Below are 22,466 nucleotides of genomic sequence, written 5' to 3' on the forward strand. Positions count from 1 at the left end.
CCTGGGTTGTGCACTCTGTTCTGCTCCCAAGATGTTCCTCCTGGTTTATCTGTGAAAAAATGCGGGACCGCCCAGTCTGCAATCTGCCTCTGCCTCATCCGGTCTGCCTGCTGCTGCCTCGTGTGCCCCGCTTCACAATCTGCTGCCTCACTGGATCCACCAGCCACCACTGCCTTCCCTCGAGTCCTCTCTGCCCGACGGCCTGTCTCCACACCTCCTACCCAGTCTGGATGAATGTGTCTTCTTTAATGTCTTGGTTGTTGGACTTCCATACTATTCAATTTTCTGTCAGTTCTGGTTTTTTGTTTTTAAATTGTTGTAGTCCTTCTTTTGGTTGTGCGAGGAGGCACAGTGTGTCTACCTATGCCTGCATCTTGGCCAGAAGTCCCAGTCATTTTCTATGAACACATTCTAAGATTATTAACTACTGCATGCTATAAAGTAAAATTGTTTAAAAAGTAAAGAGTTTTCAGACCTGTGGAACCGAAGTTTGTTTGGAATGAAAATTAAGGCCAAAACCCTGCTATACCAAAGAAAAGTCAGTTTCAATGTCTAGCAAACAAATCCACATGGAGTTGAGACTGAGAAAGATGACCCCCTCAAAGAATAGGGTCCAAGAGTGAAAACACCTCAGAACGCATTCTACCCCATGGCTCTCACTCAAAACACAGTCATATTCATGACTTCTGTTTAACAGAGATTTAATGGCTTCCAAGAACCTCTCCAAGGAGCCTTCTCTCCTTGTCCTCTTCTAACTGATCTTTTCCACACAATTAATAAAATTCATTTTATGAAATATGGTTGATTTTTGTCCCTAAAGGTGCTGTTTATGAGGGGCTCTAAGGAAAAAAGAATTGGAAGAGGAAAGGGAAGACTGGCTACTTTAGGTTGCTTTTTGCTTAGTAGCCAGGCTCTTATGGCAGAAACCGATCTCTTCTCGTTTTGTTTTGATTCTATGGTATGATTTATCTTAACAGGTATAGACACCTACCAAGCAACTGAGTAAGGAATGCAGGGATTTTTATCAACTGAGACCTACTTTCAAAAAAACATATGTTGGATATAAAACTCTTTGAAACTCATATAGAACCTATAATGTGGTAGAACCTTATAGATGGCAATTTGGAAATATATTCCTGGGATTAATAGAAATCCCACTATATATTTAATGAATTAGTGGATTGTTCAAATGGGCTTTCTTCTTGACCTAGTAACTCTATCTTTAGAATATATTTAAGGGATAATCAGACCAATTCAAAAAGATGTAAAGCAATTAACTGGAAGCATCTAAATCTGAAAGGATTAGTGATATTGTGATAGAAGGATAATAATGATATATTAGGCCATTAGTAAAAAGAACAATTTTTGTGATAACTATAAAAAGCTCAATAATTTTTAGAAAACATGACCCTATTTTAAGTATGTATTTTGTAGGTCCCATCATTCTACACCTGAAACCCTGGGGGCCAGACTGTTTTGAGAATAACTTTTTAAAATTTAGAAAGCTACTACAACGTATTTACCACACATTTTCAGAATCTCCAGTGGTGTCTCAAGTGCTACCCCATGTTTGGGCAAAGAAATATATAAAATATCCACAGTACATAGGATACTAAAGACTAAAAGTACCCAGATATCAACATCAACAGTTCAGGTTTTCCCATCTAGTAGTGAGTTTGCATGAAACTTAGGAAAGTATATTTCATTTTCAGTGCTTTTGGATTTTGAAATGTCAGGTTAAAAGTGAGAGGGGGGAGTATATACCAAAATGTTAATGCTTGTTATGAAAACAAATAGCATCGAAATCTTGTCACATTGCAAACTTTACCACATTGCAACTTGCTATGAAGCCACTAGCTTATATTAAAGATTATTACAAAAACCTCACAAACTCTATCTCTGTATCACAGGCACCTTTAAAGGCTATCACTGCTGTCCCTTTTTAATGAAGGCCTCCCCAAGGAGAATGCCCACCTGACCTTCATACCAAAACAACTGTGACTCCCAATCGACTGTCCATTATGCCATGGACCGCAGGTTCCTATCTCACATACTTTTTGTATGAGATGACAGAGAACTTAGGTCTGTATCTGTGACTCATTCTCAGCATACATTATAGCTAGATTATCAAACTGTATTTTTAGCCTCATTCCTGGATTCACTTTTCCCCCTCATTCCTGGTTTTCTTCTTCTGCTTCATAAAATCGTATTATTTCATCAGACCTGAAATACCCCTTGATAAACAAGACAGAACATTAATAATATACTGTTTTATATTTTTAAAGCTTTGTTATTATTTTTCTGCATTGTTCTTAATATTATCTGACATGTAATTTATTCATTTATATTTATGTATTTGTTGTCTGTCTCCCCACCCTATCACCCTGGAATCCAAGCTCCAAGAGGGCAAAGACTTTGCTCACTGCTGTATCTTAAGATTCTAGAATAATGTTTGCTTCTGCACTACTAATATTTGCAAGATAGAATGATCATGAAAACAGACCAATTATATCTCATGCCATACTTTACGTAACAGAATTTTTCTTAAGTGAAAATTGATCTTCATACTACATGATTTCTAACATTTTCACATTTGTCAGCAAAAGGTCAAAGGTATCTTAGAGAGATTCTACTACTTAGGAATTGTCTACAAACCTACCAGAATGACTAATGGTTCGGTCCTGGACCCTACTCCCTATGGAAATACTCTGAAATATAGAAAAGGCACCATGCACAAAGATGAGGACCAAATTTACTTATAACAGAAAAAATCCGCAAACAGCAAAATATGCAATGACAGGGAAATGTTTAAACATGACAGTACATTCATACCATGTTACTCATACAGCTATAATACTATTTATGAAGCTTTTAATACATAAACTCATGACATGTTAAATGAAGAACAGCAGAGGATAAAATTACATATACTCTATAAGCTCAACTTAAAAAAGAAACAAAACAAAAAACCCAACATATATAAATACTAATCATCTGCCTCAGAGATATGCAGCTGACATTTTATTTCTTCACTTCTTTGTTTTCCAAATTTTGTATAATCAACATATATTTTACAACCACAAACTTTTGTGGCCCAGAGACAACAAAACGACATTATTAAAGTCTTTAGGAATTCTGTTGATTTACAGTAGGAAAATAAGCTCCTTATTTACAACATAAAACAACAAAGCACTGGTAAGTAAAAGACATACAGTACCTTCACTGCTACGTGAAGTTTTGCTGTTTTCTTGGATGGTCCTGAGGCTTCGTATGTTGTACCATCCACATCTACAGACATTGTAAAGACAGGAGCATGGACGGGGCCAGACTGAGATAAGAGCTTATACTGAAGCCCTGGCCTGATCTGATTCAGCCTCATTAGTGCATTCATAAGGTCTATTGCTTTACTATCCAGAACTGTTAAAGAAAGAAGAGATCAGAAATTAAAACATTTTGCTTTAATCTATACATTTGTAGATTTCTAGTGACCACTATAAATTCATCAGATTTTTTAAAAGCAGGAATTTAAAAACACCTATACAAATTAACTTCACTTCATTAATAATTCTAAAATCACTTTTTAAATTATGATGCTAACATTGCTGTAAAAGTAATATGCATTATTAAAGCTATATATTAATTTTAGTTTGCCAATATTAACATATCTAAGCCAGCAATTCTCAACCGGTGTGCCAAAGAATTTTTAAAACATGCCATACCTGACTATTTAGTCAGGAGCACTAACATCTTTTCCCTTAAATGGTCAAATTTAAAAAAAACTGACAATAGCCAACACAGCAATAGCTGTCCAGTGTGAAAGAATCAAATTATACCTATTTTTGTCAGATCAGCAAAAAAATTTATTTTTTTGTATGTTGCAAAATTTTAGTAATTAGTTTATATGTGCCATGAGATAAAAAAAGGCTGAAAATCACTGTCCTCAGCAATGAAGCCTGGAAACAAAAGAAGTTATTACAACACCAATTTCTCAGTTAAGACCTATTCTAACTACCTCAATTCAAATCAATCAAATTCTTCACTCTGTAATTTTTATTTTCCTGAGACTATAAATGTTTTCTAGTTAGCATCTATAAGAATAAAGATTTTATATACTTTTCCTTAAATTTCGTTTCATCTTCTTATTTGGATCTTTATCATCCCCTAATCCATCTTCAAATGGCCTCTTCAGAGCTGAAGACCCAGCACCTAAAGAATTACAAAAGACTCATTATCAGTCAAAACAATGATTTTACTTCCTCTACCAAATGTACCCACTATGTTCAAGAAGGGAAACCCTAAGAATCACAAGGGACACAGTACGCTTCACTGAACAATTAAATTACCATATTTATAATCTTGTAATAGCAAAAACTTTTGAAGTGAATCTTTATGAAACAATTTAGTATTACTCATTTTTATAAATATTTATTACTCCCATTCATTCACACAGCAAATACAAGTACCTATGCACATCTGTATATGCATGAACAGAAAAAAGTCTGGAAAGATATCAAAATGTTAAAGGTACTAGGATTTATTTTTACTTATGTCTTTTCAAATATTTCTATAGTTTAACATTTGCTACTTGCATAAATTTTTAAATTTTACATGTTCAATCTTAGGCTTTTGGAAATCTGATTATTTTTCACACTACAAAATATTCTTCTGTCTGCCCATTCAAATATTACTTAAAATTTTATTTACGGCCCTGGCTGGTGTAGCTCAGTGGATTGAGCTCGGGCCTGCGAACCACACGATCGCGGTTCAATTCCCAGTCAGGGCACATGCCTGGGTTGCAGGCCAGTTCCCAGCAGGGAACTCACGAGAGGCAACCATACATTGATATTTCTCTCCTTCTCTCCTTCCCTTCCCCTCTTAAGATAAATAAATAAAATCTTTAAAAAAATTTATTTATGGTTCATCTTTTCCATGAAGTTTTCTTCAACTTCTCGCTAATTTCAGCTTTCTAAAACAGTTTATATAGTATCAGAAAAATAAAGTAACCTATGTGGTAGTATGTCATTGACAATTTCATAAACAGAGGTCTTGTGTTTCCTCAGCACTCTATGAAGGTCAAAAAGATTTTGTCCCTGTCTTTTATCTTAAAAACTAATACAAGACGTAAACAGCATTAAAATCAAAAGAGAACCAACCATGTGGGAAAACATGTTTGCAGATGATACCTCAGACAACGGTTTGATTTTTAAAATATGTAAAGAACTCACACGACTCCACTCCAGGAAGACAACCCAATTAAAAAATGGGCAAAGAACTTGAACAGACACTTCTCCAAGGAGGACATACAGAGAGGGCCCAGACATACGAAAGGATGCTCAGCATCACTAGCCATAAGAGAGATGCAAATTAAAACCACAATGAGAGAGCACTTCACACCAGTCAGAACAGCCATCATAAACAAATCAACAAACAAATGTTGGAAAGGCTGTGGAGAAAAGGGAACCCTAGTACCCTGTTGGTGGGAATGCAGACTGGTATAGCCACTATGGAAAACAGTATGGAATTTCCTCAGGAAACTAAAAATGTAACTGCCTTTTGACCCACCAATACCACTGTTGGGATTATACCCTAAGGATCCTGAAACAATCCAAAAAGTACCTATGCACACCAATGTTCATAGCTGCACAATTCACAGTAGCCAAGTGCTGGAAGCAACCTAAGTGCTCATCAGTAAATGTGTGGCTCAAAAAACTATGGTACATTTACACAATAGAATACTACACACCAGGAAGAAAGGAGGAGCTCCTATCCTTTCCAACAGCATGGATGGAGCTGGAGAGCATTATGCTAAGTGAAACAAGTCAAGTGGTAAAAAGACAAATACCATATGATCTCATCTATAAATGGAACCTAATCAACAATACAAGCAAGCAAGCAAAATACAACCAGAGACATTGAAATAAAGAACAATCTAACACTAATTAGAGAGGAGGAGGGAAGAAGGATAACAGGGGATAATGGGGGAGGGGGAGGCCATTAAGCAACATGTATGAAGGACACATGGACAAAGCCAAAGGGTGCGGGTTCAAGGGTGGCAGGCAGAGACGATGGGGCAGGGGGGTGTGGTGGGGTGAAAATGGAGACAAATGTTCTCAAACAATAAAAAAATAAAGATATTTTAATTAAGCAAAAAACCCACTCTAATAGAAGACTTAGAAACAACATAATGGGTCTGAAACAAAACTAACTGATATTACCCAATTTCTTGGGTAAAGCAGGTAGTTCATATCACTGTCAGGCTGTCCAAGTTAAAGCCAATCAGAGAAAAGCTCATCAACCTGTCCAAGTATTTTAAAGAACTCTGTGCCTTCAACTTAAAAACTGGTTGTTGGATTTTTCCTAAAGTAATGATCAAGAGATTCATACCATAAGACTTCCAGATACTCCTAATGAAATCCTGTAATAATATCCACAATAACTGCATATTCTCTGATCACCAAGCTTTATTGTCCCTTGGAGTAAACATTTAACTTCAGCACTTGCTTGAGACAATGCTTATCACTCAGGTCAATAAATCCTGATGTTCTCTTCTACAGAAGGCACTATCCGTTTATATCTGCTTAGTATTGTATTTCACTCGCATTGCATAAAACTGAGTGTGCCAGTCTCCCTGAATGACATCTTTAAGAGATACAAGTTCGAAGGGAACAAAGTATACTCAGTCATTCAACCATCCATTAAGTTACATTAAAAGCTGCTCCCTGATTGTGTGGAAATCACAAACTGGCTTAAAGGCACAGATCTATTCTCTAAATCCTCTGGCAACAGAGTTCACGGATTAAGCTTCAGTCTCCCACCCAGCCAGTGTAAAACAGCTGCAAAATCTGGGGGAGGGGAATGAGAAGTGATCACTTGAGAGGAAGCAATTTTTAAAAGTAATATGTGTGCTTACCATATTCCTGGCACTGTTCTTAACACCTTACATGTATTCACTTATTTAATCATCCCCCTTTGAAGCCTGTACTTCTATCATCCTCATTATAATATCAGTCATGTATTCATTCAGCAACAAATATTAATTGAGCATTTTCTATGTGCAGGATAATTTTAGATGCTGGACAAAAAGAACAGATCAATATTTCAAAGAGCTTATACAAGGTGGCTGGAAACTATTACATGTCCTATGGTTTTGAATACAATAAAGAAAAATAAGAGGCTTAAGGGGAAGGAGATATTGCTATTTCATTTTTAGTGTTCATCAGAAAAATCAAAAAGGTATTGCTGATCAGGTGACCTTTTGATGAAGACTTAAGAGAAAATAAGACCAAGCTATTCACTACCTGAGGAATGAGTCCCAGGCAGAGAAAACAGCAAAGTACAAGGGTCATAAACAGGAACTAACTGGGAAACAGCACAAAGGCCTGTGTGATTGTCCTGACAGGAACCAGGAGGGGTCGTAGCAAAAGGGGAGGAGAGGCAGTAGTTCTGAACTCCAGCTGCCACTGATTCACTAGAGGAACTTTTATAAAATATCGAAGTTCCATTTCCAGGATGACAAAATAAGTACATTGAACAAGCCTTCCTGACATGAGTAATTAGCAAAAATACAGAATAAATATATAGTCCTGGAAAAGAAAGACTATAGAGTTAAGGTCTGGGAGATGAAAGAAACCCTGCTTTGGAGGCGACATTTCCTCTAAGGGCATCTTCCAACTCCAAAAACATCAGTAAGAACTGAATGGAGTACTTTTAACAGGCACCCAGATCTCACTCAAGGGGCCAAAAACTGAAGTTTGAGGACCACCAAAGAGGGGAGGCCTGCTGAATCCGTCGCACTGTGGCTGGGCCTCTGCAGTGCCATACAACAGAAGTGAGATGAAGTACAAATACACAGTCTGGATCTCTAAGGTCACCAGCTTCAGGTCACTTAATCCCTAATTGCATTATAATGACCCAAGATTGCCAATTCCACTAGCCAGCTCCTAGAAACAAATATAAATCTGCCCTAGGGAAGACATTACTCCTCGAAGCTTTAAATTCTCTACAACTTTGTCCCTGGCTGGCGTAGCTCAGTGGATTGAGCATGGGCCTGCGAACCAGGGGATCACAGTTCGATTCCCAGTCGGGGCACATGCCTGGGTTGCAGGCCAGTTCCCTGCAGGCCAACTCCCAGCAGGGGACGCACAAAAGGCAACCATACATTGATGTCTCTCCCTCTCTCCTTCCCCTCTAAAGGTAAATAAATAAATAAATCTTTAATAAAAATAAAAATAAATTCTCTACAACTTTGCATTTCAAGTCTCTAGTATTCATAATAACCAGATATATAAGGAGATATTATGATCAAAAATCAAGAGAAGGAGCAGACAACAGAAACAGCAACAGACCCAGATGATAGAGCTTTCAAAAACAAATTTTATTAAAAATAATAACTGGAATGCAAAAAAAGTTAAAAAATAAAAACAAGAAGAATTTCTGGAAGAAAATCTGAACCTATAAAAGAAGCAAAATTCTAGAAGTGAAAAATATAATATAAATTAAAAACTAGCAGACCTACAAGGAGAAATAGACAATCCACTACAGAAGGAAATTGATATACTTCTTTTGGTAATTAAAAAACAAGTAAACAAATATATATACCTGATATATATATATACACCTAATATATATATATAGGCATATATATATACACACACCCATATATATATATGTATCAGGTATACACACGATTTGAACAACACAATAAACAAATGTAACTTGACATGTAAAGAACACTCTGACCACTAACTATAGAATGTACATAATTTTCCAGACAGAATCATTTACAAAATCTAAGTACTGGGACATAAAACATGTCTCAAGAAACTCTTAGAGTTTCATGTTCTTAGAGTATAGAAGAATAAGTGCGAACTCAAAAATAGAGAGATAACTAAAATATCCTCACCTGTCTGGAAATTAACCTATGACAACAATTGAAATAGCTACTGTGTCAAATAACTGATAACAAAGAAAAATAAAAACTGTTTTAACTAAGTAATATAAATGCTAATGTTAAAAGATGTGAAAGACACTTAAGTCTGGGCTGAAAGGAAGACATGGAGTTAGAAATATCAGTAACATATTCATCTATCTCAAAAAGTTAAAATAGCAAATAAACCCAAAGAAGGTAATAAGGAGGAAAAAACAAAGGACAAGAGCAGAAATCAATGAAACAGAATGCAAGCATATACCAGAAGACAATCAACAAAGCCAAAATTTGGCTAGATTTTGGTAGATTTTCTTTTTTTGAAAAGACTAATAAAACTGATAAATCTCTAGTGAGAATGCTCAGGGAAAAAAGGAGGAGCAAAGCATTAAAAAGGACATCATTACAAATATTGCAGACAATAAAAAGATAAGAGGCTCTATAAGTTTATGTAAGTTTATAAAACTATTTTTAAATTGTGATGAAATGGATAAATTCCTAGAAAAACACAATCTACCAAAATTCTCATAAGAGTATGTCTAGTAAGTAAATTAGACCCATAATTTAAAACCTTTCCACAAAGCAAACCATGTGCTCAAATAACTTCACTGATAAATTTTACCAAACATTTAAAGAAGAAATAAGTAACATCAATTTTACACAAACTCTTACAAGGAACAAAAAAAGGGACACTTTCCAACTCACTTTACCAGGCCCAACATAACCTTAGAGGCAAAACTTGACAAAACATTACACTGAAGAAAAATTGCTGGCTGACCTCATACACAAATATGTGTTTTTGCGAATTGTTTACAAAAGCCTAGGCAAGGTTGTTCATACCAGCTTATCTGAGAGAGCCAAAAACTAGAAATAAACAAAATTCCCCATAATACACGCATGGTTAAACAAACTCTGGCTCATCCATGCCCTGGAACACTACTCAGCATAAAAAAGAACCAACTACTGACCCATGCAACAATGTGGATGGGCCACAAGGGCATTACACAGTGGGATGGGAGGGAAGATCTCAAAAGATCACGCACTGTGTAACTCCTCGAAATGACAAGTCTATAAAGAGAGAAAAATCAGTGGTTTCCGGGGCTTAGGGGTGGTTAAGGGGAAAGAAGAGGGTATGACCATAAAGGGGCAGCATGTGGAAGATCTGACTGGTAACGGAACAGTTCCTGTTTGTGATGGTGGTTACACAAACTACACATGTAATAAATGGCATGAAACATATACACATACATGGTACCAACGTCAACTTCTGGCTTTTGATATTGTACTACAACATAAGATATAACTATCAGGAGAAACTCACTGAAGGATACATGGGAACTCTCTTTACCAATTAGACAACTTCCTGTGAGTCTGTATTTTAAGATAAGAAGTTAAGAAATAAGAAAAGAACTGCTGCTTGTTGAGGACAGACAACCAGGGCAAAGTCAGAAGTAGAAAGACCAGACAGAGAAGTTACTACAACAATACAGGTGAGAGATGATGGCAGCTTAGGCCAGGGTGTCCACAGTGAAGAAGTTAAAAGAAATAGCTAAATTCTGGATATACTTTGAAAATAAAACAGAATTTTTTGATAATTTGGACATGGAGGAAGGAGAAGAAAATTCAAAGGTCAAAGTTTTTGCCTGAGTACACAAGAGGATGGAACTTCCAATGACTGGCATAGTGATAACCGTGGAAAGAGCATATCAGAGGTTGTGTAAGGACAGAAATTTGGCTTTTAGACATCTTAAGTTTGGGATGGCTATTAGACATCCATGTGGGCAACTGAGGAGGCATTTGGATAACTCGGTCTGAGGTCAAGGGCTGGTAGTCTAGAGTGGAAATATAAATTTGGGAATCTTCAATAAACAGAAAGTATTTTAAGACAGAATGAGATCTCCTAAAGGGTTGATTTTATATCATTAGATGATTACAGAGGAGTGGTCTGAAGCCTGCACCCTGGGACACTTCAATATTCAGAAGTCAGGAAGATGGGGAAGAACAAACACAGCTGAGGAAAGGACAGCGGGGCAAGAGAAACTAAGAGTCAGTAACGACCCAGAAGTCAGATGAAAAGTAGTACTTTGTGTCAAAAAAATGTGTCTTCCAACACCAAATGTTGTCTAGGATACACAGCAACAGAATCTTTTATACATTGCTGGTGTGTGTGTAAGTGATCACAGCCACACTGTGGGTAGTTGCCAAAAATGAGGAGAACCCAAGTGTCCTTCAAAAGAAGAATGGGTAAGTTGTAGTATATTCATCATGGACAATATATAGCCATTAAAATGAACAAACTGTACCAATTTACAGGAACATGAGTGTATCCCAAACAATACTAGAAAGAAAGAAGCCAGTCCCAAATGATTAAGCTAAGTACAATTCCTCTTCTACAAAGTTGTAGGCAATATCAAATTAAATTGTTTAGGAAAGCATACACAGGTTAAGGAAATGATTATCAAAAAGTTCTCAGGACCCTGACTGGTGTGGCTCAGTGGACTGAGCACGGGCTGCAAACCAAAGGGTCAGTGGTTTGATTCCCAGTCAGGGCACGTGCCTGGGTTGCAGGCCAGGTCCCCAGTAGGGGGCATGCAAGTGGCAACCACACCTTGGTATTTCTCTCCCTCTCTTTCTCTCTCCCTTCCCCTCTCTCTAAAAGTAAATAAAATCTAGCCCTGGCTGGTGTAGCTCAATGGATTGAGCACGGGCCTGCGAACCACACAATCGCGGTTCAATTCCCAGTCAGGGCACATGCTTGGGTTGCAGGCCAGTTCCTGGCAGGGGCCAGTTCCCAGTAGGGGATGCATGAGAAGCAACCATACATTGATGTTTCTCTTCCTCTCTCCTTCCCTTCCCCCTCTAAAGATAAATAAAATATATATTTTTTAAAAGTAAATAAAATCTTTAAAACTTTTTTTAAAAAAAGCTGTATTAAAAAAAGTTCTCAGGAATGGTAGTTCACGGGGCACGGAGGTGGTGTGGAGGGGTAAATATATGGCTCTTGGGAAGCTGACCATATTTCTTAACCAGAGTGGTGATTATATGTAATTTTTAATTTTTTAAAAGATTTTATTTAATTATTTTTAGAGAGAGGGAGGGAGGGAGCAAGACAGAAACACTGATTTGGTGTTCCACTTATTTATACATTCATTGGTTGATTCTTGTATGTACCCTGATTGGGGATCGAACTTGCAATCTTGGTGTATGGGATGATGCTCTAACCAACTGAGCTATCCAGCCAGGGATGGAAAGTAGGATTCTTAAAAATGAGATTACAGAGAGTGTGCAGGTACAATTATTGAGGATAGGTCTACAATGTGTTCACAGAATGGGTAACTGACACAAGGAAGAAGACAAAATATTTATAGGAGAGGAAGTCAAGAAATTAAGAAGTCAGAGTTTTAAAAAAATTATCTGAAGGCATACTGATATGACCAAGAATTAAAAGAATAAAGTTTAAATGTCAATGTCAGAATCTAGGTGCTAAAAACAGGAGAGTATGAGGAAAAATGCAGTAAGGGTCTGGTAGCAATGGCCTTGGTTCCCTCACCTTATAGCCAACAAAAAGAACAGCTATCTTGCCCAGGTCATGCAGCCAGAAATACAACGGCTTGAATGAAAACAGCAACAGTCTGGTTCTATTTTATCAACAGTCAGTGTTCCTAAACTTTTAAGAAAGGGGTTTAAAACCCTGTCGAGATTGCAGCTGATATGACAGATACAATCTCTTTTCTTAAATATTATTATATATATTGGGTGCATAGGTTCAAGGTCATGACTAGCTGCACATTTGTGTAAGTAAGTAATGCTAACCCATACGTTTAAGTCATCAGTTTGGTTATAACATGTGTTTTGTAAGGATGTATGATATTCAAGAGTAAATTGTATCTGAGAGATAACCGTGAACTCTGAAGTCAGTGTTGGTGTAGTTATTATTATTATTATTATTATTATTATTATTATTGCAAACTTTGAAGTCAGTGTTCTGTTTTCTTCTTTCATTTACTGTTGAAAATGACTGGAAAAATATATCAATTCGATAATCCAAGAGATTTTTAAGCAATATCCATGTTTCCAGTATTTAAAAAGAAAAACTTTTGCCCTGGCTGGTATGGCTCAGTGGATTGAGCACCAGCCTGCGAACCAAAGGGTTTGATTCCCAGTCAGGGCACATGCCTGGGTTGCAGGCCAGGTCCCCAGTGGGGGTATGTGAGTGGCAACCACACATTGACATTTCTCTCCTATTCTCTCTCTCTTCCCTCTGTCTATGAATAAATAAATAAATCTTTAAAAAAAGAACTTATATTCTTTATGCATTTATATTCTTTAGTATTTCTAGATTGTAAGTGAAAATTTAAAAATCATGTATTTCATTATATAAATATAATAAAGGCAAGTTTACAAGTATTTTAAATTTTTTTTTCATATTTCAGCCCATACTAGTAATGCAAGTATCTCCTGGACACATGTAATCTATGCTGTAATTTTGCTGACTGAGACCTCCATAAAAAAACCTAAGCCAGCCCTGGCTGGTGTAGCTCAGTGGATTGAGCATGGACTGCAAACCAAGGGGTTGCTGGTTCGGTTCCTGGTCAGGGCACATGCCTGGGTTGCAGGCCAGGTCCCTGGTGAGGGCCATGTGAGAGGCAGCCACACATTGATGTTTCTCTCTCTCGCTTTCTCCCTCCCTTCCCCTCTCTAAAAGTAAATAAATAAAATCTTTTTAAAAAATCTAAGCCACACCACAATAGATATATTTTTTATGTCTAGTGAAAAGAAAAAATACAAAACCAGAAGAGCTACTACAAATTCAGTGATTGGAACAAATTTTTCATTACTAATCTTTAGATACTCTATACATTTGAAGTTTTTATTCCTTCATTCATTCCACAGACAGTGCTTAATGTCAACTGGCCATGGGAACCCATTCCAGAACTTCTTCACTGCTCTGTGAATTCCCTCTTGAAGAAAATGGTGTTCATTCCACAAATATTTCTTGAGCACTGGTTTATAATAATGATCTGGAGGTCTCCTTACCCCTAAGGAGTCTACAGTGTAATGCAGTGATTCTCAATTTTTTTAAAGATTTTATTTTATTTCTTTTTAGAGAGAGGGGAAGGGACGGGGAGAGGCAAAGGAACATCAAAATTCTCACAACCTCACATTGATATAATGGGAATTATAAAATTCTCATAAGAGTATGAGAATACTTCAGGACCATTTTACCCTCTTGAACACTGAGTTCCCAAAGAGCTTCATTTTGTGGATAATATCTATCAGTAGTGAACATATTAGAAATTGAAGCAAAAAAAATTTAATATAAGAATATACAAAAAATTTGCCACTAGCCATCAGAGTGATGATGCCATCACATGTTTAATGCAGCCTCTTGAAAACTGTAGAGTCATGAAAGAAAGAGTGAAAAAGACCAAGCAAATGACTCAGTATTACTATGAAATGGCTTTGATCTTGTGAACTCCATGAAAAGTCATTAGACTCACTGGAATGCTGTTGTCTAAATAAGTAGATTGGGCCAGTACACTATTTTTATCATATAAAAATTATTAGAATATCAACTGTGGGAGGTGGGGTGGGCCCCAGATAACTGGTGTTAAACATCCCACGTTCTAGTATAACACAAGATAAAGGCAGGTGAAAGGAAGTTTTGTAGCCTAAAGAGAGTGAGTACATTCATGTTGGAGTCCACTGTATTCAAGGCAATGAGTCAGGCATCTTAATTTGTCAACAGCCAATAAGGTGGGGGTAATATCCCTTATGACAGAGATAAATTAAGGCCTAAAGCTGGTAAGTAGTAGAGCTGACAGGAACGCTGGTCATACTGACCCAAAGCCTAGGCTCCTCCTTCTGCTGTAATTTGAGTTCAAACAAACTAATACAAATGGAAAATAGTCCTAAATTTTCCAAAATACTTTTCTCTTCCTTTATATTTTTGTTTTCTCTTTCTTGGCTATGTAACACTTCTAAGCACAGTGGTAACAATTCCTCCTAGTTTATGGCTTACCTCTTCTCTTAGACCAGGGTTCTCAAACCCATAGATGTACGGTCCCTACATCTATGCAGCAGTGAAATCTGGCCAACACAGCCAAATGAATTCATCCTTCATAAGAATAAATAATAGCACCAGCCAAGATGGAGGCATAGGTGAAGACACTGTACCTCCTCACACAACCAAATTTAAGGACAACAAAGATTTAGAAACAAAAACGTAACCAGAACAGACAGAAAACTGAACTGTACCAAAGTCTGACAATAACGAACCATTCATCCAAACCAGTAAGAGAGGCGGAGTTGGCGGCTGGCAGAGAAGGGTCCCAGCAGAAAAAGGTGGTGGTTGGTGACCCAGGTGCGGGAAGGAAACCAGCAAACCCAGTAAGGCGCACAAGGCGGTTGGCTGACTGTGGACACACATTGGCGCATAGATAAACCAGGCAAAAATGGGCAGTGAGACAAACTGTGCAACCCAGGGCCCCAGCAACAAGAAATAAAGCCTAAAAGCACTGATTGAAAAAACTTCTGCGGATTGAGGTGCCAGGAGAGACTCCCAACCTCACAGGAGAGTTTGTTGAAGAGACCCACAGGGTCCTAGAACATACACAAGCCCACCCACCAAGGAACCAGCACCAGAAGGGCCCAATTTGCTTGTGGGGAGCGGCAGAGAGGACTGAAATCCAAGAGAGAGCAGAATAAGCACGATTATTCCCTCTCTCACCCCACCCCCACATACAGCATCACAACCCAGCCACTGAGTTGCTCCACCCTGGTGAACACCTAAGGCTCCGCACCTCATACCTAACAGGTGTGACCAGACCAAAACATTATGGCTCAAACAGAAGAACAGATCGAAGCCCCAGAGCCAATACTTCTAAGAGACCAAGAGATAGCCAACCTATCGGATGCGCGATTCAAAACACTGGTGATCAGGATGCTCACAGAATGGGTTGATTTTGGTCACAAATTAGATGAAAAAATGAAAGCTACACTAAGTGAAATGAAGGAAAATACACAGGGAACCAATAGTGATGGGAAGAAAACTGGGACTCCAATCAAGAGAGTGGACCAGAAGGAAGAAAGAAACAACCAAACAGAAAAGAATGAGGAGAGGCTTAGGAACCTTCAGGACATCTTTAAACATTCCAACATCCAAATTATAGGGGTACCAGAAGAAGAAGAGCAACAAGTGGAAAACTTATTTGAACAAATAATAAAGGAGAACTTTCCCAATCTGGCAAAGGAAATAAACTTCCAGAAAGTCCAGGAAGCCCAGAGAGTCCCAAAGAAAAATACACCAAGGCACATCATAATTACATTAGCCAAGATTAAAATGAAGGAGAGAATTCTAGAAGCAGCAAGAGATAAGGGGATAGTCACCTACAAAGGAGTTCCCATCAGACTGTCAGCTGATTTCTCAAAAGACACCTTGCAGGCAAGAAGGGGCTGGACAGAAATATTCCAAGTCATGAAATGCAAGGACCTACATCCAACCATGCTCTAACCAGCAAAGCTCTCATTTAGAATAGAAGGGCAGATAAAGTGATTCTCAGATGAGATCAAGTTCAAGGAGTTCATCATCACCAAGCCCTTATTATATGAAATGTTAAAGGGACTTATCTAAGAAAAAGAAGATAAAATATATGAACAGTGAAAGGACAGCAAATTCACAGTTATTAACAACCACACCTAAAACAAAAGCAAACTAAGAGGACAGCTAGGTCAGGAGCGGAACCATAGAAATGGAGATCACATGGAGGGTTAGCAACAGGGGAGTGGGAGGAGGAGAAGGAGGGGAAGGTACATAGAATAAGTAGCATAGACAGTAGGTAGAAAATAGATAGGGGGTAGGGCAAGAATAGTATAGGAAATATAGAATCTAAAGAACTTGTGACACATGGACATGAACTAAAGGGGGGGTTGTGGGGGGAGGGGATGTGTAAGGGGAGGGGAATGAAGAGGGGAAATGGGACAACTGTAATGGCATGATTAATAAAATATATTTAAAAATAATAGCAAGATGATGCCAGAGATGGGACAAAAGAGCAGAAAGTCAAGAAGAAAAGCAGTAAACTTCCTTACATGAAACTTGGATTAACAACTTTTTAACTTGGGTATAACTTGACAGAGAACATTGTATTCAATTCAGGCATACAACATAATTCAATATTTGTACATATTGTGAAATGATCACCACAGTAAATGTAGTCAACATCAAATTAACGATTATTAAGTTCCCACAGCTCTAACAATAGATGCATTCCATGACCATCTCTGGTCATCATGTTCAACATCAATAAAAAACTTCTACACTCACCTTCTTTATCAGTAACTGACCAGGAGTATTTCTGAAAAGGCTTGCTAGATGGAAGGGGGTCCATCTCCAGCACTTTATAAATCTGGCCAAAGGCTGACAGTCTTAGTGCATGCTGAAGAACAAAAGATTGTATTTATTCAAATTTCAACAGCCACTTATAAAGCCCTTAGAACACCTATGTAAAAAGATTATCCATTAAATGCTAATGTTATGATGGAAAAGTCCCTAACAATAGGCAAGAAAAAGGTATTTAAATAGAACAATTCAGAAAATAAAATGATGCTATCCCTCTAATACAGGGGTGTCCAACCTTTTGGCATCACTGGGCTACATTTGAAGAAGAGTAGTCTTGGGCCACACATTAAATACACAAACACTAACGAAAACAGACCAGCCAAAAAAAAAACCACAAACCTGTGCATAATTTTTGTGATATTTGCCACCACAGATAAGCAAAAAAAATCCTCACATAATATCCCTAATTATGCAGCAGCCCTCTCAATAATCTTTTTAAATCGTTGAGCAGGTCCCAAGCTTGTGATCACTAATACAGAAATGTATATATCTAAGTAATAAAACGTCACTGATTTTTAAAATATTTTTATTGTAAAAGAAAAAGAAGGCAACATAAAACTAGTGGGATGTCTGACACTGCACTTGAGAAACTAGTGCACCAATATGTTTTGATAGAAACAGAGGTTGCAATTCTCAGTGAATTTTCAAGGTGCTTATCAGATATTTTGGTTATTTTACTCTTAATGTATTTCATTATTGAAATTAGTTGCTCGCAAATGTAGGTGCTGCTGAATAGGAATGACAACAATAACGAGTGACTGTGAAGCAAGGGACATTTGTCTCTGGGAAAATAGGACCTATAAAAGTCCAGTGAAGAGATACAATCAAATTTTAAGTTGAATGTCAGATTGTAGCTCTATACATCCCATTTGAAAGTTGGCAGGTAACATATTTATGTCGACTGAAAATGCAGTCACAAATATAGCAAAATATAGATTATTTTCCCAGAAATCTTGAAATCTGATTTCAAATTCTTGTATCAAATCGAAAAGCAAGTCTGCATATGTTTTGCTGTTCACAGGAACATGTTTAGCCAATGTGTTGAAATGCATAAAATTGTTTGCCTTAATTTGAGCTTGCCATAATTTCAATTTCATTTGGAGTGTTGTTATGGTTGGAAACATGATATTGATAAGTCAGTTTTCACCTTCGAGATGCATTTTTAATTCATTTAAATGAGCAGTTAAATCCGCTAAAAAGCTAAATCTAAGCCAGTTTTCATCATCAAGTTCTGGCAAAAATTTGGTTTTTGATACCATCAATGACTTGATAACATGTCCCAAATCATAAAAAAAAAAATCTTTCTAACATTTGGCCTTGACTTAGCCATCTTACTTCTGGAAAGTAAATGACGTCACCACAGTCAGTGTCAGTACTTTTAAAGAATTCCTGGAACTGGCAAGAATTCAGTCCCTTGGCTCTTACGAAATTTACAGTCTTGATGATGAGTTGCATGACGTCATCCACTTTTAAAGCTTTTGTAGATAAATTTCCTTGAAGTACTGTGCAATGACACTTCATCAAACGTGAGTTTTTGGCAGCAACTGCATCATCTCCTATTAATTTTACAAGCCCTCTCTTTTCCCTACCATCTCCAGGTCACCTTCAGTAACTATACCAGGTATGTTGACAACGGACAAAGAAAATCATTTTAACATATTTTTTACTGCTTCATATAAAACTCATGACTTAGTTGTGTCTTTTAATGGCACTAAAGAAGCCATTTCTTCAGTGACATTATGTTTGTCATCAATACCTCTAATAAAAGTGGCAAGCTGAGAGCTGTACCCACAGTATCAGTGCTATCTTCCATCACCAAAGCATAAAATTTAAAATTAGCAGCTTTATTCTCCAAACTTCTTTCAGTAGATTTTCCAGTTTCTTTAATTTGCCTGGCTATAATCTGGTGACACAAACTGATCTGAAAAAATTCCCCTTTTTTCAGGGCAAATTGCATCTGCCAAGCTTTCTATACATTGTTTAATAAACGTACTATCAGTGAATGGCTTTATTCCCAGTCAGGGCACATGCCTGGGTTGTGGGCTAGGCCTCCAGTAGAGGGTGCACGAGAGGCAACCACACATTGATGTTTCTCTCCCTGTCTTTCCTTCTCCCTTCCCTTCTCTCTAAAGATAAAATTTTAAAAAAATATGCTACAACACAACTAGCTTTTACAATGGAAAATCTACAGAAGTTTAACTTTGGAAAAAAAATTTGTTGAGATGAGACTTTGTTTCAGTTCTGCTATTTTGTCCTTACAACACAATCCTTTATACGCATTGAATGTGGCAGCATGTTTTTTTGCATATAACGCCTTTTCAAAATATAGTCTTTGAGAACTTGCACAAATTCCCTACAAATTAAGTAGAGTGCCTTAGTATTTGCCTTGACAGAAAAGCAGTCACCTGTCTACTTTTCATCAAACAATCTTTCTTCATCCATAATTTTTCTTTTGGGGGGTTCTTTTTCCTTTTGAGACATTGTAGAGGCCATGTTGGGATTAAAAAAATAATAATAGATTATGGACTTTATTTACTTTTATTATGAAAATTAACTGACAGGAAAACAGAAAGCAAGGTTTGCGCCCATCCACCCTCTCGGCTGCTGATACAAGGCAAGGCAGAGGGCCAATTGTAATGCATGACAGGAGATGCATGAGACGCCACCAAGGTGTGGAAGTACCTTTAATAACCAAGTAAGAATGCTTACCTGACTTCTAAATAACATTAAACACCTAATGTTGCAATGGCAGGTTGAAATAGTATTGATAATCACTGCCTTGCTACGTCACCAGGAGCACATGTAACATCTGATGGTGTCAAAGCCACTGTCTGTACTTGGAAGATAATACACTGGAAGCCGCACATCACCGAAGAATGGAAGGCACACATGGGTACAAACAGCAAGAGCATATGTACATTTTTTTCCACGACACTGAGACACTTAATCTCACACACACACACACAAAACCCTCAAATGTTTTAGGTAAATTTACAATTTTGTGTTGGGCTGCATTCATGGCCTTTGTGGGCCATACACAGCCCACAGGCCACGGGTTGGACACCCCTGCTCTAATACATCACAGTGACATGCCCCATCTTCTACCTGGGCACTGTGGGTAATCTCTTCTTTTTGCTGGACGGTCATATAGCTCAGAGCATCTGTTGGGTCTCGCTCACAAGGATCATGAAGACCAGGACCCCCTTTTGCAAAGGCAAAAGAAAAACATAAATGCCATTCAGAACTGAGTTTAGAATTCAAAAATCTAACACAAAAGAGAGAGAAGAAAAAAGAACAAAGAGAGAAAAAAACTGAGAAACTACATCTGCTTAATTAGAGTAAAAAGGACAATCCTCATTTTCAATATGTTAGCACTTAAATGTCCTCATTTAACTGGAAGTCACTTCCATATCTAAGGCCAAAATTGGGTCTTACTCGGGGAGTTTAGAAACAGCATGATAAATAATCCCAAATCTATAAAGGGATTACATATGGAAAATAAAACCAAATTTAATTTTTCAAAATTAAACACCAGACCATAAACAGAGTGATCATTACATTTTAACCAAATATCTGCATTTTCAAATTCAGAGCTCTACGTAAAGCAAATTCATAAGCAGACATAATACCTTATTAGTACCATTTATGTTAGTATATATAAAATATAAATTACATTTATTGAAAGAGTTTTATAGCATTATTCCAACATTCAAACATCTTCTTTCCTAAAATTCCAACCAAAACAACTCCCACACATCACTTTCCTGTACAGAGGACAAATTTAGCACATATTTAGAAAAATAAACCAAAATGAGGTTTTTCTGATTCTTCTGCCTCCAGAGTTTGAAACCCTTACCAGGAAGTAGTATTCCAGATGCCAAACACTCCATTACTCGTCTCAAGGCCTCCCCAGCGCCCAAAGGTCTATTACAAGTACCTATAGACTTTTCACATATAAGCTCTAGTGGCTAGAAGATATTAAATTACAAATTAGTACATGCATCAAGTGTTAAAAGGATTCCAGTTAAATGCGAGCTGACATTTCTATCTACAATGAAGGCCAAAAAGGTGAAAGTCAATTTATCATTTAAGGCTCAATTAACTTTTTCCCTCTGATGATCAACTTTTACCCCAACTAGTATTTCAAAATCAACCATTTTTCACAAAATATATTCAGAAGACATTTTGTTACAAAACTCTTATTTTCAGAACCTGAAAACATCACTTAAGAAATTATGGTCATCTGACTGATATAACAAACATCTAACAAACCTTCATATACATTAGTAATAGCTAATAAGTAATCAATGTCCAAACCCAACCCACCTAGCTCCCACATAATGTAGGAAGCATGCATACCACAGTAAGACTCCACTTCAGACAGCCTGCCCCAAGTACTAAAAACTGGTATTATTTAAAAGTAATAATTGCTATATTAATTTAAAATGACCCTTTACAGCTTTGTTTGTTTTATAATGTTCTTGATTTTGGTCTTTGAGTAGGTCAGGCACAGTAATTTCCAAATTAATTAAGTTTTGAAATATACATTTATAAACTATGCCCATAGGTAAAATGTACTGTTCATCTGACTTTAATTCCTAACAAATTTATTTGTGAGTGTCTGTACTCAAAGAAAAAGAAAAAGGAGGTATGGGAGGCTTATACCAACGTATCGTGTCATTTTTGTCTTTAATGGAAGCAGCATGGAGACAGAAACGAGCCAGTCAGGGAGGCTTTCCTAGGCAGTAGTGACTAGTGCAGATCAAAGTGCCAAGGACATTAACGTCTAATAGGCATAGAAAATTTTGTCAGAAAAAAAATTTCTCGGTTCTGTGAGATGTATTATGATAAGGTAAAAGAGACAAGTTCAATGAGTAAGAAAGAATTCATATAAAAAGATGCATAGTTCTTCTAGAACAACAGGCAATGTACACCTTAGCTAACTCAGAATATAGCCACTTCACAATATTAAGTAAGTTCTATAGTATAGCTTCAGAATTTGCTTTTAACTAAATTTAAGTACTTACCCATCCTTTTAATGGTGCCCATGTGGGGACTCTGTTGCACAAATCACGCAGAATGCGAAGGACAATCACACACGATTTTAATCCATTTGCCCTTGCCTACAACAAACAAAATGAT

At 37.2% G+C, this 22,466-nt stretch overlaps 1 protein-coding gene across 6 annotated transcripts in view; it reads right to left on the reverse strand.

Moving 5' to 3' along the window:
- STRBP (spermatid perinuclear RNA binding protein) overlaps positions 1 to 22,466 on the reverse strand; it is a 133,673-nt gene that overhangs the window by 23,355 nt on the left and 87,852 nt on the right. For all 6 annotated transcript variants that reach the window (XM_037036910.1, XM_037036911.1, XM_037036906.1 and 3 more), the window contains exons 7-12: positions 22,352 to 22,447; positions 21,181 to 21,292; positions 20,430 to 20,527; positions 17,250 to 17,361; positions 4,114 to 4,206; positions 3,218 to 3,417 (exon numbers count right to left, since the gene is read on the reverse strand). In XM_037036910.1, the coding sequence (XP_036892805.1) occupies positions 3,218 to 3,417; positions 4,114 to 4,206; positions 17,250 to 17,361; positions 20,430 to 20,527; positions 21,181 to 21,292; positions 22,352 to 22,447 (711 nt within the window). The remainder of the gene's footprint in view (positions 1 to 3,217; positions 3,418 to 4,113; positions 4,207 to 17,249; positions 17,362 to 20,429; positions 20,528 to 21,180; positions 21,293 to 22,351; positions 22,448 to 22,466) is intronic.

The sequence above is a fragment of the Sturnira hondurensis genome, unplaced genomic scaffold (genome assembly GCF_014824575.4).
Source record: "Sturnira hondurensis isolate 20B ecotype Veracruz unplaced genomic scaffold, ASM1482457v3 Scaffold0022908, whole genome shotgun sequence".
Taxonomy (NCBI): Eukaryota; Metazoa; Chordata; class Mammalia; order Chiroptera; family Phyllostomidae; genus Sturnira; species Sturnira hondurensis.